General features: G+C 29.3%; 2 protein-coding genes across 2 annotated transcripts; one reads left to right on the plus strand and one right to left on the minus strand.

The window, feature by feature from the left end:
* The first annotated feature begins 1,151 nt into the window (after nucleotides 1-1,151).
* On the plus strand, nucleotides 1,152-12,468 carry Cnot4 (CCR4-NOT transcription complex subunit 4). Its single transcript, XM_011499089.1, has 14 exons — nucleotides 1,152-1,435; nucleotides 1,531-1,672; nucleotides 1,754-1,873; nucleotides 2,149-2,411; nucleotides 2,618-2,724; nucleotides 2,830-3,513; nucleotides 4,268-4,477; nucleotides 7,576-7,928; nucleotides 8,372-8,722; nucleotides 9,385-9,658; nucleotides 10,312-10,443; nucleotides 10,834-11,102; nucleotides 11,734-11,884; nucleotides 12,398-12,468. The coding sequence occupies exons 1-14, from the start codon at nucleotides 1,206-1,208 to the stop codon at nucleotides 12,403-12,405; spliced, it is 3,294 nt and encodes a 1,097-aa protein (XP_011497391.1). The 5' UTR covers nucleotides 1,152-1,205; the 3' UTR covers nucleotides 12,406-12,468.
* A 2,539-nt stretch (nucleotides 12,469-15,007) lies between these two features.
* ohgt (E3 ubiquitin ligase component cereblon) lies at nucleotides 15,008-17,127 on the minus strand. Its single transcript, XM_011499342.1, has 7 exons — nucleotides 17,055-17,127; nucleotides 16,683-16,801; nucleotides 16,279-16,617; nucleotides 15,943-16,192; nucleotides 15,703-15,848; nucleotides 15,415-15,608; nucleotides 15,008-15,168 (listed from the first exon to the last, which is right to left on the minus strand). The coding sequence occupies exons 1-7, from the start codon at nucleotides 17,125-17,127 to the stop codon at nucleotides 15,030-15,032; spliced, it is 1,260 nt and encodes a 419-aa protein (XP_011497644.1). The 3' UTR covers nucleotides 15,008-15,029.
* Nucleotides 17,128-20,441: the final 3,314 nt, after the last annotated feature.

Below are 20,441 nucleotides of genomic sequence, written 5' to 3' on the forward strand. Positions count from 1 at the left end.
TTCCCTCCCCCCCCCCCCCCTCCCCCATCGTCAAACTCACTCTCTCTCTCTCTCTCTCTCTCTCTCGTGTCTCTGTTTCTGTCTCGCACTTTCATGTTCGTTTTCTCGTTTTATCACAAATCGTCGCGAATGTGTGACACTTTTTCTCGCACGATACTAATGACGAGCCGAAGATTTTGTAGTTCGTTTTATTTACGTTGACGGACGGACAAGATTCTTCTCTCTTTTTTATTATTCGAGGTTCCATTTCGTAGCGAGTCGCTAGATTTTTTCTGCCCTTTTTTTTCTTGCATTCGGAGTGCATTCAAGTTTTTTTTCATTTTTTACGCGGGTTGAGGGCGAATTGTCATTTATTCATTTTATCGGGTGTTTACAAACACAGACAGATGTACCATGCAGATATGATTGCGAGGTGCACTGGGAATAAGAAGTTATTTGTGCTGGAGAAATTTGTTGAAAAGGTAGTAAATGCGAGTTATCTATTAATACAAATACCATATTTTATTCGTATTTATTTTTATTCATCAATGCAGAAAATTCAAATTTCTTTTCATCTAGTGCTAATTATAAGACACATAGCCCTTAATGTCATTGAGTGACACTTGTATAATTTATTCAAGGAATTTTTTACCTACAAAAATGTCAATAATGAGTTTTCGTGTTTGGTAAATGATTTTTTATGGTTATGAATTAAAAAGTTCATAACCATTCTGTGTACTATTTATAATTTTCATAACCAAATTTAACAGCTATCAACAAATTTCTTCATTACTAATAAATTTTTATCTCAGTGTGTTTAGTTAATAATATTAATGTGAATTTAATGTTTATTTATATTTTATGTTTAGATTACCAGAAAAAGGCAATTTTGTAGGAGAAAAGTTTAGATACGATTTCTTTGCCACTATTAAGAAATTTGTACATAATCAGAAGTGAGTTAAAAATAATAAATAAATTATAGAAGTTATTATAACCTAGATAGGATTTTGTTCAAAAATTCGATATGACAGTTTATCAGTTTTCTAAAGTTGCTCATTTGTGCGAGATCATTAATTAATTATCTGTACTTAATTCCTATCTGGGATATTTTATACTTTAATAGTGATAATGAAGTGAGTGTGATTTTGTTTTTGTATTATATTTAGATTTCGAAAGGTGTAGCTTGTTTGTTTTTCTTAATTAAAAAGAGTTAACAAACAAATAGAATGTCAGTATTGAATCAGAGTGGGGATGAAGTGGTCGAGTGTCCTTTGTGTATGGAACCACTGGAGGTCGACGACTTAAATTTTTTTCCGTGTACTTGTGGTTATCAAATTTGCCGGTTTTGCTGGCATAGAATTCGAACCGATGAAAATGGTTTATGTCCAGCCTGTCGCAAAGCTTACTCGGAAAATCCTGCTGATTTTAAACCTCTTTCAAAAGAAGAAATATCTAGGTAAGTAATGCTTAATATAATCTAGGCACTAAGTATACTAATACCATCTTTACCATCGTACTTTTAACTTTAATAAACTTTATTCTATAATTTAGGTTGAAGGCGGAAAAAAGATTAAAAGATCAGCAGCGAAAGCAACGTGTTACTGAAAATCGCAAACACCTAGCAAATGTAAGAGTAGTTCAGAAAAATCTTGTTTTCGTAGTGGGATTACCTATGCGATTGGCAGATGCTGATGTAAGACAGTTATATTTATTTATCCCTTTTTAAACAAAATTACAAATAATACGATAATATAATATTTTAATTAATATTTAGGTCTTGAAAAAAAACGAGTATTTCGGAAAATTCGGAAAAATACACAAAGTAGTAATAAATCAGAGTACTTCGTATGCAGGATCACAAGGTCCTAGTGCTTCAGCCTACGTTACTTATCAGGTATTTATTCCTTTATGCACAATTTAAATAATCCTTTGAAAATACAATTGAATTTATTTTAAAGTTGTTTGAAAAATCATTTTATATTCACTTGACTATGATTTATCTTAAAAATAACTATTCGCTATCTTGTAATAGTATATTTCTTACGTTCTAGTAATGTATATATATTTATTTAATTAATCAAAACATACGTCTTGGAATTATTTATTGAATATATATTGATAATGAATTGGATGAATTACTATTTAAATTAATTTATTACTCCTAAATAGCGTCAAGAAGATGCGTTACGTGCGATAGAAGCTGTAAATAATATAGTTGTGGATGGTCGGACAATAAAAACATCCCTTGGTACCACAAAGTACTGTTCGCATTTTATGCGAAATCAGAGTTGTCCAAAGCCTGACTGCATGTATTTACATGACCTTGGAGACCAGGAAGCATCATTTACTAAAGAGGAGATGCATCAGGGTAAACATCAGGAATATGAAAGGAAACTTGTGCAATCTTTACATATTAACAGTACATCCCAGCGGTGAGTGAGAAGGAGTCTATATTTTAGACATATATTTTAAGCGTTCAAATTGATTATTAAAAATTTAATTGTAATTATACAATTTATTTAAAAATCTTTTATAAAATTATCTCGAACAAAACTTGCTTTACCACAATTGATTTACGTATTAGAAAATGTATGTTTTGCCATTAAATTGATAAAAAATATAAAAATTATTATTTTAGAAAACCGACACCCTCACCACCAGTTACCGGAGGTGGTACACGGGACAATGGTCCAAATTCACAAGCCAAAGAAGCTTGGCCATCGTTACAACCGGGTCAAACGAAAGGTTTGTTATAAAACCGATTTTCCGTTTTGGCCATATAAGATTCCATTTAATAATTAAATTCTTTTAATAAGCAAAATTTATAATATAATAATATTGTAATTGTAGAGACGCAATCGAATTTGAAAGAATCCTCGCCCACGCAAGCTTCTACGCAGCTGAACAATGTGACGAATCTTGAGAATGGTACGAATGGCATCGTTGTACAAAATAATTCCACACCTGCGTCACAGAAGCATAATAATAATAACAAAGGGGAAAGTGTCGTAAGTTCGCGACGAGGGAAGAGCACCAGTGAGAGCAAAGCTCAGGCGGCACGGAATAAGCACAAAAATTCGCAGAACAAGGAAAAACACAGCAATACGAGGCTGACGTCGCGATCGGAATCCAATTCCAACATCACGACGCATGGTAGTAGTACCGTGCAACCTCAAGTGAACGGCCAGAAGGAAATCTCAAGCCTTGTAAATGATTCGACAGTGACTACGACGACAACGGCAACGAGTGCTGAAGTGCTGGTGCAAAAATTGAGTGCTGCTAGATTAAAGGTCGACCAGCCAACCCAACAACAGACTATGCAGAATAATAAAGGATCGAAATTAGTGCAGCAGATGGATAAGGTGAATGGGATTGTACAAAACGGAGAGCAATGTCATTCTGAGAATGATGAGCCTCAGAGAGAAGCTGGTACTCCGGCAAGTACAATCTCTAGCTCTGAGGACTCAAATACGAACCACCAAGTGGAGCGTTTAGCTGAGTCAAGTGAAGAGACTAATAGCACAGCTATTTTAGGTGAGTTCATCAGAATCATTGTAGTCTTATTGGCACTGCTGGTCTATTGGATTTGGAGTATCTCCTTTAAAATTTGACTTTTGAGAAGCAATTAGTGGTACTAATTGTACTATCACATTTTAAGAAAAGTACTTTTGTTACATCGTTATATTTATCAAAAACGTCAATCCGCTAAAATAGCAAATCGTTTCCGTTATCGCTGTGTACTTTCAAAGATGAATTTGAAACAAGTCGTCAAGAAAGATTTTGTTTATAGAGTTGAAAGAATTTATTATAATATCAACTGCTGATATTAACTTTGCTGTGATTTTGTGTTAAAAACGAACTTGACAAATGCTTGGAACTCATGCACATGGAATACATTAACAATTTATATATGCCAAAATAAAGAGAGTTTCTCAATGGTTAGTGTTTTTTCTTTTCATTTTTAAGAAATAATGATCAGCACTGAAGGTAAGAAACAATATTAACAACACAGAAATTAGTAATGACTAGGAAAATTTACGTTAAAACATAACGTTTATATCAATGCAAAAATTATAAAATGCATGCTTTTTTTATTCTATGCATTGATGATACATTATTTATTAATTTGAAAGTAATCTTTTATACGTGCTTAACTTTAATATTGTTTTAATTAAAAATTAATGAATAATCGTGTTTATAATCAGCTGTTTATTCTGGCATTGTGAGAAAATGATTAATAACAATCTATGATCATTTTGTAGTGTAGAAAGTATTTATCGTTGTTTAGGTTCTTCGCCAGTCAGTACAAATTCATCACAAGGCATTAGTCAGCAACCACCTCCCGGATTACATTCCACGAATAGTATCAATGGTGCTCCAGTTCAACAAATCAATCACAGATCTATCTTTCGATCTGATAATAACAGTTTCTTTAGTTCAAACACCTTCCAAAAAATTCCTACTACAACGACAACCACACCTCCAACAACACAAGCAGGTAAGTTATTTAAAACATTAGAATAAGTTTTACTTTACATTCCATAACTACATTGCATCAGTGGACTTTCTTTTCAAAAACATTAAAAATTATGAAAATAATAACTTGACTAATCATTCTTTCAATATATAAAGTGTAATGGAGAAATGTTTATACAGGTATACACAATCTTTATACATTCTATATATAAATATATAAATATATATGTATGTATGTGTGTGTGTGTGTGTGTGTGTGTGTGTGTGTGTGTGTATGTAATATAATTAAAAGTCAGTTGCTACTTGTTCCTACAGAATTTTCATAATACTTTCAAAAAAAAAACTAACTAGCAAATAAGAGTTAGAGAGCGTAAAAATGGGTAATATTTATTGAAAGCCATTAATATTAACTATGCCTATTGTTTTTTAAAAAAAATTACAAAATAGGAAAACTAACCTCCAAACTTTTTACATTTGCCAGTTTATACTATTAAATATTTTTAAAAATTTAATATTCTAATGATTTGACTTTATATATCAACAGATTTTGTTACTTTAAAACATTAAAAAAAAGAAAAAATAAGATTAAATAAGCTATAGAATTCATAAAATTAGATTCTGAGAATTAATTAATTTATTGATCCAAATATGTTGTCTTGAGATACAAAATAATAGTATTTTCTAAAAACAAATATGAAAAATTAGATATTGATTCTAATTATACAAAAATAAGAGTGAAATTATACTTAAACTTATATGTTAATAGATTATTCATTTATAAATTAATAGATTGATTTAGAAAGAACTTAATGCAAAATCCATAAGATCACGAGAAAAAAATAATGATGAATATTTATTACTTATTAAGAAAACTTATAATAGTAATTGTATATAAATATTTTTATACAATATTTATAATACAAAATAAACATAAGTATTGCTACATATAAGTAAATAGATAATATTAAATATTTTTTATTCATCGTGATTTATTTTGTCATTGTTTTCTTAAATCAATTAATCTATAAAATTCCTGTAAGTGAATAAAATCTATACATAATTTTAAGTGTATATATATATATATATATATATATATATATATGTTGTGTTTATATGCGCATGGGTATTGCCTGCATGTGTGGGCGCGCGCGCGTGTATCTATTTAAGACGCCATATTTACTTGGCGATTACTAAAATTGTATTTGCCAAAATATTAGATGGAGTAATTTCGGTCTGTTTAGTTTGTTTAAAGTAAATACTAAAATTTCTTGACAAATTATGGTATTATTTTGGTTTCTTACAAATTACAGTTGAATTTCGAAGATAAAATTTGTAGAATAGAAAATTTTGAAGATAAAATTAAAATCCATACTTCGTATGTAAAAACTATTTATTTAGGTAAGTTATTACTGATATTTGAGACTCTTAATTTAGCGTTCAAAAATGTAAACAAAATTTGTGAGTATACAAACTCATTAATACTGTACGACACTGTGTTGATAATATTAAATTAAATGTAGATTGGAATTTTATTTTTCATTTAAAACAATATATATTTTTTCATAACAATATATATTTATACATTGTTAGAAAAGTACATTATCAATTACGTTGTAGAGATTTCAACACTTGTTCGCGCGATTCTGTGTATATAAAAGGATCAATAATTGTATTTACCCTTTAGTTTTAAATTTATATATTTTTCTAGATGATGAAACTTTAAAAATTTATTTATATAATAAGATAATAAAAAAAGTTAATTTACGATACAAATTTTATATATCAAAAGTCATTACGGATAATGTTAGTACAATACTTGAAAATCTACATATAATAAGTTGTAAATATAAATTTGTGTGGATTTATATTTTTTAAATTATATCGAGATTAATTAGATTAAATAATAAAATGTAAGGAGTAATAATTATTTAAAGATTGCTACTAAAATGCCTGAAAAAATTAGATAGTTAACGCAATGTATTTAATATTATGGAGTCATATTTTTCAGAAAATATAATATCAGTAATCGATATAATTAATGTATGAATTAGATTAAAAAGCAAATAATTGAGTTCCATTGTGCTTACGCTACTATATTATATTTATATTATATTATATTATATTATATATATATATATATATATATATATATATATATCTATATATATTATACTTTGTATAAAATAAATTTTTGCTTTATAAATAAATTAAAATAAATATAAATGTGTAATCGAAGAAATCCTTAATCAATTACAATGGAAGAGTAAACGTTAAAAATATTTCAACTATTAATGACGCTTTTGCATGATTATCTTATAAATGCTGATTTATCAGGTAGTTTACGTGTCGTTTTGCTTTTGTATATTTATGTATAATATAGAATCAGTTAGCAATAGAGATATAAATAATGTAAGTAGAATGTATTATCAAATTTTATGAATTATGAACTAATTATAATTATAATGTTTTACAATCTCTTTTACGTTGTATTATTATTTCAATTTTCGCAAATGTTTATTACAACATAAGGTTTTGATAATTTTGTGTAATTTGAATTTGAATTTGAATTTGAATAATTCAATTTATTATACATTTACTAATTTTTACTAATATTTTTTTAGAATAAGAGCCTTATTTACCATTGTTTCAAAATTTTCCGTTATCGCGAATGGTAGATGAGCATGTAGAATGAAAAAGACATCAGAATTGGTTGAATAACATTTAATGAAAATAATGTACGAATCGATTGAATGAAATTTCATTTCTTAATTAGAAAAGCATTTTGATATATACAGCAGATGAATTGACGATGGTCAGTAGTGCGGAAGGGCCAGAATTTGTTAAAAAAAAAAATAATAAAAAAAAATAAATTCAGGCAAATATAGTAATTATATATATATATCTTATACAATACACAACATTTGTGGCGAAAGAAATGTGATATATCTTGCGGTACTTAATACTCGATTGATCTAACGTTATTATTCGCCTATGTAAATGTCAATTTCGAAAGGTGGAATTTTGTAAAACTCAACCAACAATCCGATCATAATCACTGAACATTAAATGCTCGTGCTTCGCGAATACTCGTGATAACTTTGTTCGACCTTTTATTTTCAGCGAATACGGGAGTAGATTGGACGAATTCGGGTATCACACCGATTCCAGACTCCTTGCCGACGGTTTACTCAAGCGAAGATTGGCAAGCAGCCTTTGGCTTCCAGACGGAGCTCTCGCGCTCGTCTCTCCACATTTCGCCAAAGTCCAGTCCCACGCCGTCGCCCCGAATATCCTTCAGTAACGAGGATTTCATCGATACCGAGGAAACTTACACGAGCGTTGCCCAATTCAATTCCTCGATATCGGACAATCCTGCGAGTAGTATAGCGTCCAGCTTACTTGTCAATACACCCGCATCCAAATTTATGGCAGACTTCCAGCAGAACTCGTTGCAGCAAAGGTTAGCCATGCAGGTGAGGCTGATGGAGGCATTTATTTTTTCCTTTCATTCTCGAATGAGAAAGAAAAAGTTTTTCATCCCCCGAGTCGCCTTCAACATGAATAATAAATGTCGTTTAAGAACGAAATTTCATCACCCTCGAATTCTAAAACTAATAAATTTAAAAAATATTAATATATATTTAGAGCACGAGATTTATTATTTTTATTCATTTTAATCGATACAATAGCGAGTTCTTTGTATCGCAACTTTTTGCAAGTCAGGCTATTACGGATATTGGCATGTACAATGACGAAAATAAGCGCTAGAGAACCGTTTGTTTTCATATTGTTCGAAGTTTGATGGGTCGCCAAAAAAAAAAAAAAAAAAAAAAAAAAAAAAAAAAAAAAAAAAAAAAAAAAAAACTATCATACAAGACAAACGAAATAATAGACATTACCATACGATGTTTTTCAGGCGAATCAGAACCAGGAGAACAGTAACTATATAAAGCAAAACGGACACGCGACGTTGAGCGAGTTGCAAAAACAACAAGAGCAGCAGCAACAACAACAACAACAGCAGCAGCAGCAGCAGCAGCATCAGCAACAACAACAAGGGGGTTCGGAAACAATGAAGGCGGATGACGAATTAGGCTTCGATCCATTTCACGAAACGCAGAAAGCTTTGGCGGAACTCATGGAGAACGAAATACAGATTCAACAGCAGAGGCTTTTTCAACAACAGCAGCAGAGAGAGAGGGAGGAACAGACGAGGGTACAGCATCAGCAAGGATCCGTTGGACTCGGTCCACACCATTTCACACAAGTACGCTTTTACTACCATAATAAATTAGCTAATGCGAAGATTAATAAATATGAATTTTTTTTTCAATTGTAATGGAAACTAATATTCTATGTTAAGTTTTAAAATTAATGTACATCTATTTCAACATAAGCATTCTTGTAATACACATTTTACATTTTAAAAATTATTTAACGAAAATTTTGTTCGAAATATAATTTAATTAATCTATATGTTATTACAATTTAATTGCAGCGGATGTTAATAATTTATATGACAGCATAATTTAAGAGAACACGACGACATTGTTTTGGATCTAAAAAAAAATCTATGCAATGTTAATAAACAAAGAGATTAAAGTTGCAGTTGAAAAAATTTTTATTTATCGAATCGACGCTAGATTTTCCGAATATTAAAATTACGACAATTTTTAATTGTAAAAACACGCTTTAACTCAATATATTAATTATTTTAACCAAACAATGTAAATGCCGATAATTCCAATTTATTTGAGCACGGCCCGTAATATTTCCATGCTCCCATGCTTGAATTAACTCGGCATCATTTTGAGTCAAAACAAGACGTTTGGTTATAAAGAAACAGTTTGTTGATGTTTCCGTTAATTCATTTACCCTCGTTCGCGGTACGATGAATTTGCGACTAAAAAATTTATCGACACGTTGCAGGTCACTCACCTGGCGCATTTGCAGCAGCAGGCGCAGCATCTACAAAATCTACAGGTGCTGCAGCAACCGCATTCCCTATTGTCGCGGCTGCCGCAGACGCTGCTGCAGCAGAACGGCGGTACCCAGAGTCCGGTGCAGGGCTCTGTGACGGTTGCCGCGCTGGGCCAGCGGAGCAGACTGCCACCACCAGGTTTCCCGAGCTCGACACCCAACCACATGAATTCTTTTGGCCTCGGGATTCCACGTCCGGCTCCCACGGCCAACACACTCACAGGTAGCTATTGCAATCGGAATCCTTTCGCTACGCTTTATCCCGTGCTACTTGCTCTCTCGCGCATGCGTGTAGGCGCGAGCGTGTGCTTGTGTGCGTGTGCATGCCCGTGGATGCGTTGAAATTGGGTGGTTGGGCGAGTGTTCGCGTTGTCGCAAACGACGCGTTAGCCAATTATTTATTAACTGTTCATCCTCTTTTACCATCATATACCGATACTCGCATCGAATATTGTGAGTATCAATTTTACATCGCAATTAAATCACCGTACTTGGTCCATGTACATGTGTTTATTTGTTGTTACGAGTTAATTGCCTTTGTGCTTTTGTATTTTATATTTTATAAATTAAATTAAAACGGCTCGTGAATTGATAGAATGATTTGGAGAATTATTTGGAAAAACTTTTTTTTGTTTTTTTTTTTTCTTGTGTCTTGACAACCCTTTATCACAGACAAACTTAACGGCTGTAATTTTTCTAAATCATGAACTTCCTCATGATCGATATCATAATCTCTTTGTTTGTTCTTTTAATTTATTTATTAATTGTGTTATTTATTATTATTATTTTGCTCGCCGCTGCTAAAATGCCCCTACTTAATTCAAACAATACGAATAAAACGCATCGTTACATATGTGACTGGCGTTTCTGTTACAGACTTACTTATGTCTACAGGTAGTAAGATACTGCCATTTGTGAGTCATTCGTCCGGGGTCTTATTCACGGGAGGACAACAGACTTCGCAAACTTCGTTTCTTCAAAACCAAAATCCTCTCCTCAGTTCCCAAGGTAATTCATTTGCTTTTACTCTTCGCTTTGTTTCTTTATTCAATCCTTGAAAGCACGACACTACAATCACTTGATTAATAATACTCTAATTTTCAATTAATACACAATCACCTTTAGTAAGTTTTGGGCCTTAAATTTTGTAAATAATATAGCCAATATTAGCGTATTTAAAATAATAACGGATTCAAGAATAAGTAAGCATAATAAATGCAAGGGAATGCGAAGGCAATAGTTTTTGTATAAACTAATTGAATAATAGACGTTATAGATTAGCGTTGAGCATTGAATTAAAATTTGATATCGTGTGCATTTTTACAAGTAGTGAATTTTTAATGAAAGCCAATTTTTACGATGTGCTCAATTATAAACAAATAAATATTTTTTTCACAGGGGTTGGCAAGTGTGCCAGTGACGCGATTTACACTCTAAAAGATTGGTGTGAAATAAGTACTCAACAGCAGCAGTCACAGCAGCAGCAATTTCATCATCAGGCGCTGTATCAAAAAGGTGGCTGGAATAACTTCGGATCAATTTCAGACTTGAATCCGGTTGATCCAGCCATAGTGAGTTCCCGGCTACTTCCATTCCAGAGTACTACCAGCACATGGCAATTTCCTCATGCGCACCCTTCACACAATGTGTCTCACAATGCCCAGCAGGTACTTGAAAGTTTATCCGTTGCATTTCCAAAGGGAATCAAGGGCTAATGCAAATTTAAAAGTACCATGCTGAAGCTTTCTGACATTCCGATTTCCAATAATAATGGTTCCTTTCTTTAGTTGACCTCCCATTGATTTATTATTATTATTATTGTTATTATTATTATTAATATTATTATTATAAATTACTTATGGACATTGCCGGAACGCGGCAAAAGTAATAAAAAAATTATAATATCAAATCTAATAATAATGAAAACTTAGCACGCGATAAAAGTGACAAAAATATTATGAAAATTGCCGCTCGCTAAGCGTCAAATGAAGAATTATTAAATTTCCTGTGCATAGGCAGACTGTGTGAATTCATTGGTTAACTAAAAGATTATTTCAAATTTTCAATTTAGCTTAATCGCGTCTAAGATATATTTACAACATACTGCACATCTTAAGGATATCCTGAATTCTTATTACGATGCAATATTAACGTTAATGTCAAATAATATTTATCGCGGTAATGGTTGAAAAGCACGTATAGTGTAAGTTAATCGCCAACAAGATAATCGATAAATTTGAATAATCTTTTGGGATTCCGGAAGAGTATTAAATTACAAGTTGGATGAAAATTTTTTAGGAGCAGGGTGCATCTCCGGCGCAGCACTGGGCAATGCAACCGCCACCTGGTTTTGGAGCACCAACACCAAGCGTCCCTCTAAATGTCCAACAAGCCAGCACAGCTGTTCAAGCGCACACAAAGTTCATATCTGCGGGATCAGAAATCGAGAGTAAGACATTAATTTTCTTTAATGTTAAAAGTGCGAGGAACAAATTCAAATAAGTTTGATCGTTACAGAAAAGTGATGGCATAGGAAATAATAGTGACCTTGACAAAAAAACAGTTTAAAATTCGTATAAGTTATTTTAATGCGCAATACCTTCAATGGAGAATTCTGGATGTTTATTATTCTTTAAATTATTGTAAATTATGCTATTGATCAGAATTCTTAATTAATGTACGATATTAAGCACTTAAATAGTTTTAACAAAAAATGTCGGTGTTATTACAGCAAAAGTGTCACTAGTTTGTTTAAATGGTAACTTAACAAGTCAAAATTATAATATTACAAGGAAATCTTTAAAGATTTTTTTTCTCTCTCTATAAATCCTTATAACGAATGACAAATAACAATCTCGACGGCGTTTATAAATCCGTTTGCCATAATAAATGACATCCATCAAATACTGTTAAACTATGAAGTAATAAATTTTCTGATTTTCATTTTATTTATTTGTTTCAGATATATAGATGTGTCGAATATAAATGGGGAAAAAGTACTAGCACGGCGAAGAGTGCAGCTTTTTGATATAAGAAAAATATATGACAAAAGTCTGGAAAGCAGCAAAAAAAATAAGAAGTATAAGTCAATATCGTACCGTACGTTTTCCCTGACTTGTGCCTATGTCTGCCCTCCCCTCCCTCCCCCGCCCCCCATTCCGTAATATTTTATCGGCATTCAATGAGTATTTAATATTTACTGAAAAAGAGAATATATGAGTTATCGATAAAAAAAAAAAAAAAAAACTTTTACTTTACTATTTCACGATATCCGATATTATCATGTCAATCTTCAACATAAAAATTATACAGAAAATTTTAGAAAAACATCTCAATTCTAAATTGATTTCATATTAAATTAATTAACAAATGTATGCAGATATATCTATACATATTTAAGCATTGTGCTTTTACAATTTGATTTATTAAGCAAATTGCATTTAGTCATTGGTTGAAAAGACGTTCCTCGTAAAAAGAGTTGGTATTGAAAGGGGACCGGAATATATGTATATGGTAAAAAAAAAAAAAAAAAAAAAAAAAAAAAAAAAAAATTATGCAAGTACTGCTGCAATATACTTGCAACAATGATGAAGAAAGCGTACTAATTAACAACAGAGCTATGTAATTTATAAATTTCTTTTCTCTTGGGCAATTTGCAGGTGTGCGTTATTAAAGTTCGAAGGCTCTGATGAAAATGCTGAGCATAGATACTTTTTGTATATAGAGATTACAATTTTCCTAAAGTTATTTATAATAAATTAACAAAAAGTGAATAAATTCTTCATACTATTGAATTATTTTGCTTTATAATTCGATAATTATATAAATTGTAAAAATTGTAAAATTTCTAAAATATATCAGTAATTGGTAAACTAATTATGTGTAATTCAATTGCTTACAATCGACTATGTACAAGCTTATAATAGAAAACGAGATGCCAGTTTGTCGCATTTGAGCCTCTAACTTATTTAACTGAATAAATACATCGTATCTGGTACTGTCTTTGTGGAAATTGTTGTTTTGTTAAAACTTAACGTAATTGAAAAATTAAATTATAATAATTATATCAATGTCTATTTGAAATGTATGGTAATCAAGTCACATTTTAATCAATATTGAAACGCGTGAACAACAAAATAAGAAAAGTCCAGTTATACATCATGAATAATAGAGATTTGTATTAATTGCTGACTATCCAGACGATTATGTCATTAAAACTCCAACACTCGTGCTTACTAAATTGTTTATTTTCTGAAACAAATTTTAATTGTAGATTTTACACGGAAAAATAATTGAATCATCAAAAGCTAAAAAGAGTAAGAGTAAGAGTAAGAGTAAGAGTAAGAGAGAGAGAGAGAGAGAGAGAGAGAGAGAAAGAGAGAGAAATAAAGAGCAAGAATATATTCGACGTCCCACATATGAAACTTATATTTGCTATAAGGAACTTAACGTTCGGATGTACATGCAACGTAAAATCATCAGTCGATTAAAGTTTGCTTGCGACTACGTTTTATAAATAATGAAAATTAACACGATAAAAAAAATTAATATGAGAACCCAATGATCAGCGTAAATGCTATTGACCGTACTGTGCTATGTTGCACTTGTTGACGCGAACAATAAAATAGAAAAATGTGAAAAAAAAATTAAGTGGAAAATCTATGGACGGACGGCTATCGGGGACTTAAAACGCTGAAATTATTGATAGCTTTATTTGCAATTCTCCCATGTAAAGATGTAATTGAACGAGTTGTGTCGATATTTAACGGCATAATAGTTTGATGCGTTGCGACAATGATTAAATTGATTAATCTTGCGACGGCCGTATTAGTGTTGTGCATCGAGTACGGCAAACGGTCGTTCTGAACACAATTAAGGTATGATACACTCATGCGAAAATAAAGAGCAAAAACGATTGAGGTACATAATGAACATATGATTATATTATAGATACAATTGATTTAAGATAATCGAAAAATATATAATATGCGAAATGAAATATTAAAACAAAATCGAGTAATTTTTATACATACTACCTCCTTTCTTTATGTTTAATAATTTTTATAGTTTTCTTCAAACGTCCCTTTAATCTATTATTCAATAACATTTTTAAAGTCCTCTGTGAAATATTGGCTATGTAGAATAATAACAGATTAATTATTTCACAAATAACTAGATAATTTTTTAAATTGATTTAAATATATATTATTTTTTCAAGAATATATAAGAATTCGTCAATAATACTAAATATTATTCAATAATTACTTTAATGCCAATTTTTAGTTGCTAAAATTATATCATTTCTATGAAGGTTTTACATATACTTTGTATACTTTTTTATTTTTATTTTCTATTAAAAATATAAATTGTTTAGATGGATGAACCCAAGATATTTATAGTAGCATTTAAATATATATATATATATATATAATGTTTAATTTTTGCATATAACTTTTAGTAAGAAAGAAAAATTAGATAATTAAAAAATTTTAACATAAAATTTTTTTTTCTTTCATATACGTTATTAAATTTATTACATCATTTAATAATTGTATTAAATACATTGCTTTGACACTAAATTATCAGAGTATCATTTATATGTGTTTGGATCTTAAACCATTTCTCGTTAAGCCCCAAAAGAATGTAGGGTTTAAAATCTTCTTTTTGTTAGTTTTAAATAGCCATCCCATGTGACATCTACATCTTTCACATACTGTAACAGTCCAATAGTAGCTATAAAAAGAAAAAAAATAGATATATATATATATATGTACATATAATTATTTTCATGTTGAAAAAGCATACTAAGTTCCATTTATATTATTAACTTATTTTTTAGCATTTTATAGATTTTTTATACAAAACAAAAATATGTATGCTTAATCTTAGACTCGCTCATCTAATTACGTTACAAATCTCTGAATATATTTCAATCGATATATTTGATTATTATAAATGATAAATTTATATGTTAATTACCCTGGGAACCAGCTGTAATGGTAAGAAGGGTAACCTATAAGCACAAGATTTTTGGCTTTAGATAAAGTTATGGTATCGTGAACTTCTCCATTTGCGTTACAAAACGTACTTTGCGGGCCTTCTTTATTCATTACGATTATGTCACACGGTCTTCCAATGTATTTGTCACAATTTTTGCATACAATTATTCGGTCCTTAATCGACGTTAAAAAGCATACATTAATTACAATTTTGAGTAAACATAATTTTAAGCCGATGGTTGAAAAAAGCTAATTGAACGTTACTCACTGTTATTAGATAATTTAATTCCCATCGTAATCGAGAAATAGCGCAGTCAAACTTTAATAGTATAATTTTTTGATTGTTGCTCAATGGTAAATTTTCAGCGACCCAAAAAGATAATTCCGTTGGATCTCTAGGTATACATTTTCCTTCTACAAATTTCATTAAAATACATTGCAATTATTAGATTTCTAATGTAATACGATACAATTCGTTTAAAATTCATAATCATAATGAAAGTATTACTAGTTTCTATAAATTGAAGTTGTTGTCTGATCTTAAATGCCAATTTATATATATCGTATTGCCTGTAAATCCAAGCAGGCCAATGAGTCATTAGAGCTTCCACGCTTTCTACTTTGTCTAGTATTCTATGCTCTCGGTCAGTCGGATCTAATCTTTGATTATCTAGCGATGTTAATTTGTATTCAATAAATGGATGTGGAAGCATTTTTTCTGGCAATATTTTAACATTTGCCAATGTAACTTCTCCACCCTATAAATGTACACCGATTACTTATGTAAAATATAAGAAATGAAACACCAATTTATTTATAATACAAGTTGATATTTGAAGGATACATTATTAATTGGATTGGTCTGTAAAATCTGGAATCGCTGCCTTCCTTTCGCTTTTACACAAAATCCCTCTATAGGATTAGCACGCGTGTATTCATATATTTCTGCCGTTGTGCCTAGTGATGCTAATTTAACGCCATTACGATTGACAACGCCAAATGTACGGTTTTTCTCGATACAATTTGAAAGCATATCGATAACTTTTGTATTATATACAGTCAGTGGTAAGGTTTGTCCAGGAAATAAAATTATAGATTCTTTTATGAGTAACGGGAGATTCAAGTATATACCATCATCCAGTAACGTTCGACCTCTCAACTCTTTTAAATTGGCACCCAAATACTATGAAACATTACGTTGTTTATTAAGCGTTTGTTCTTAATGTAAAACGAATGATAAAAACGTACCGAATGCGACGCTGGTAAATTCAAATCAAAGTCGCTAGTGGAGGATGACGACGACGCTTGATTATCTTCATTAATATTCACATTCTCATTTAAATTTAAGCTTACATCGATTGCTAGTCCTACAAAATAACATTTCCTTCGTTTACTTCTATTATTCTAAATTCGTTATTTAGCTACTCATATGTTTTTGGCATAAAAAAAAAATTGTTAAAAAATTTGAAGTTACAAAGTAAATGTTCGACATTATGGATTTATAACATAATGCGTTTAAAAGAAATGAATTCTTATTGTTACTTAGTTTATGAGAAACTAACCTAAAATTCAATTACAACAATGATACATTAAATAGATATTTTGAGAAAATTAACATACCTAATTCACTCGGTTCATTGGAATCAACTGTTTCTTGAGCATCATTACCCTCATTATTAAACCTATTTTCCATTTTCCACTCGTAATCACTTCAAACAATAAAACTCCGATGACAAAGCTATCAATTAAAGAAGATATACCGATTTATAATTTTAATTCAATCGGGTATTTTATTTACACAAATCATGCAATAATCAAACATAATAAATCCTATTTGTTATTAAAATTAAATTATCTGCAAAAATATTTGCGTACTTAAGATGGGCTTCGTAAATGAATTGAGTGAGGATTTTGTTTGCACATGCAAGTAATTACATTCGACTGAGCACGGAAATTTAAATACAATAGAGAACGAGCTTCGTCGAAAATTTGTAAGCTATAATTATATTGCGCAATTGTATCTTAAGTATAAACTCGGAATGCTGTTTATTATGAAATTTCACGAAAAAGCATTGATATTAAGCTTCACATAATAAGTTTGTAAGTAGAAGTTTGTAACTGTTCGTATTAATTGTTATTTATGAAATAACAGGCAGTTTCACATACGGACCACACTTCAAAGTAATTATCGTTCCTACGAAATTTCACTAAATGTGTTAAAATACTCTGATAAATATTGGGCATATTTTATTTTATAATAAGTTACATTTCAATTATAACCGTCTAAATCGCATAAATGAAAAAGTCGCTTTAACAATGAAATGTTATATATTATTTATTAATGAAAGTATGTGCGCTGTTCTTTTTTTTTTTTTTTTTTTTTTTTTTTTTTTTTTTTAAATTCAGGTTAGCCGAGTGTTGCAAAAATGCAGAATATTCTTTTGATTTTCACTAATTAAAAATTTTTTTTTTTTTCAGTGTATTTCGTTGGATTTATTTTAATTATAATATTGTCCAATTTTATGTACGTTATTCGATTGGTTAATCATAATATTTATGTTAATAGGAAGACAACAGTCTGCAACGACATTTGATGTAAGATTTTTTGAAAATCAAAGACAACAGTTATAATCAATGACATAATGTATAATCAATCGGTTGTAGAAATTGCGTAAAAATTATATAAAAAGAAACAAACAAATTGACACTCATGACTGAATCGATAGAGATTTTGTAAAGATAGTCACATTATTCATTTGTCCATTATTGATTTTATATGTGTTATATATATTTAATATATATATATATAATTTTCTATAAAGGCATTCTCATATTTGAATAATAATTTAATGCAACTTTAATTGGAAGACTTTGGTCATAGTACTATATTTAAAAAGGAAAAAAATTTATTCATATTCTCATATTAAAATACAAAATATTAATGATTAAATTTAATACTAATAGACGGCAATTCATTTTGTTAATGCGATAATGCTATTATTGTATCCCGAAGCACATAAGTTACGAAAAGTGATATTTAACTTTCATGTTTAAAAACATACTTTGCAAATGTTATGGTTTACGAAGATTATTGATTTAAAGAAACTACGTGCAGAACTTAATTGGTAGATATTTAAATAAAATTAAGTCATATATATATATATATATATATATATATATATATATGCACATATAATTACATTAAACATTATATATGTATTATAATATAATAAATTATATTGACTATAATATTCTATGTATTATTATTTATGTACACGCTCGTTTAATTTAATTAATTTCTTAGATAATAATTTTTTCATGTAAAGATGAAAGTCATATAGAATTACTGGAATATTCGTTACATAACGTACCTAATAATAAATGTATTTGAACATTATTTAACAATAATTTAATGATTATAAACATTTCATAAAAAAAAAAAAACTTTTCCAAATGAAATTTTTTAATAAGACATTATTAAAATGGTAATCTTTGTAAAAAAATTTGAAAATAAATATTTAATAATTATATTTCTGTACTATTATTAGAAGTATTATTAAAATGCCTAGGAAATTTTGGAATTAAAAATACATTTGTCGGCGGATAATTAGTTTAAAATATTGAAATTTCGATAATCTAATAAAAATCAATACTCGATCAATCTAAAAATTGACTCTTTCCTATGACCTATGAAAAATTTTACTAAAATGAGCAATTGCTTCAGCGTCTCATTAATTTTGTTATACAAGCTACATAATTATAGTACAATTTAATTTATTTATATTTCTAATATATATATATATATATATATATATATATATATATATATATATATATATACAATTTTCATGGAAATTTATGGATAGACTTGACTCTAAAATATATTGCAATGTACTAAAAACGTCATATTTATCATAATGTCATCGACAAATAAACGGGCTAAACAAGCCGGCTAAAAACTGTTTATGATTACTAAGAACAATATAATAGTATATTATATGTAAAGGGACTTATTTATGTATAAAATAATACTGTTTATGAAAACATAAATCTATTTATTTCATCATATTTTTTATCTTTTAACATTCATGTTACTTGTTTTGGTTTCATTGAATGATGAAACTTTTGCGTTTATAAAATCATACCGTAATACATCTGATTATAGATGCCGAGAGAAATGTGATTTTTTTTTTTTTTTTTTTTAATATTTTTTCCTAATATATTTACTTCCTCATCTACGCATATGGATATAAATTAAAAAAAAAAAAAAAAAAAAATGTTCTTAAATAACAAGTTAGAATTGTATTTTATTTTTTTTATTCAACAATACTTAAATGTCCACTCAATCGAAATTTGCCATTGTAAATGATAATAGTTATTGAACCTTTTCTTTATTAACTTAAATGACCTACTATAAACGTACTGTATACGACAAAATTTTATTCCACTATGTAGTTTCAAGAGTGATTTTTTAGAGTTGTTTTCCACAATTTATATGTGGCCGGACAATTATTTAATTAAATTCCACAACATGCACAATTTACCCAATGTATCAGACATTTCAATTAAAAACAAAAAAAAAAAAAAATTATAATATATAAAAATGCGACAATATTTTCTAATTGATTGTTTAGTAAAATTTTACGTATTATTTTGTATTTTATTTTTTCTAATTTCAATTCTTTTATTAATAAATTCTATATAATATATTGATAATAATTTTTTTTTTTTCCTATTCAGTAAATGTTTCTGTCAATTCAGAGATACTAAAAATGTAGTAATTAATAATTATTGGTGACATAATATCTGTCCTCCTTTAAATGATACCATAATTTTATGTTTACTATAGACTACAATAAAACGACAAAATACAATTTTCACGAGAATTTATATATCGTATTTCATAATATATTAATATCTATTATTAATATCTCAAAAAATTAAAAAGAATCTGTTTACAGTGTGGTCGTGTGTAATGTATTAAATTAAATACTAAAGAAAAATATT

Source organism: Ceratosolen solmsi, unplaced genomic scaffold (assembly GCF_000503995.2).
Source record: "Ceratosolen solmsi marchali unplaced genomic scaffold, CerSol_1.0 scaffold2, whole genome shotgun sequence".
Lineage (NCBI taxonomy): Eukaryota > Metazoa > Arthropoda > Insecta > Hymenoptera > Agaonidae > Ceratosolen > Ceratosolen solmsi.

Bases quoted from the DNA above. Each gene is read 5' to 3' on its own strand.
- Cnot4 (XM_011499089.1), top strand. From the start codon at position 1,206: ATGTCAGTATTGAATCAGAGTGGGGATGAAGTGGTCGAGTGTCCTTTG. The intron at 7,929-8,371 runs GTGAGGCTGATG...GATGTTTTTCAG, and splicing joins AGCAAAGGTTAGCCATGCAG to GCGAATCAGAACCAGGAGAA. The intron at 11,103-11,733 runs GTACTTGAAAGT...AAAATTTTTTAG, and splicing joins TGTCTCACAATGCCCAGCAG to GAGCAGGGTGCATCTCCGGC.
- ohgt (XM_011499342.1), bottom strand. From the start codon at position 17,127: ATGGAAAATAGGTTTAATAATGAGGGTAATGATGCTCAAGAAACAGTT. The intron at 16,618-16,682 runs GTACGTTTTTAT...AATGTTTCATAG, and splicing joins ATTTACCAGCGTCGCATTCG to TATTTGGGTGCCAATTTAAA. The intron at 15,169-15,414 runs GTAATTAACATA...TTCTTTTTATAG, and splicing joins CATTACAGCTGGTTCCCAGG to CTACTATTGGACTGTTACAG.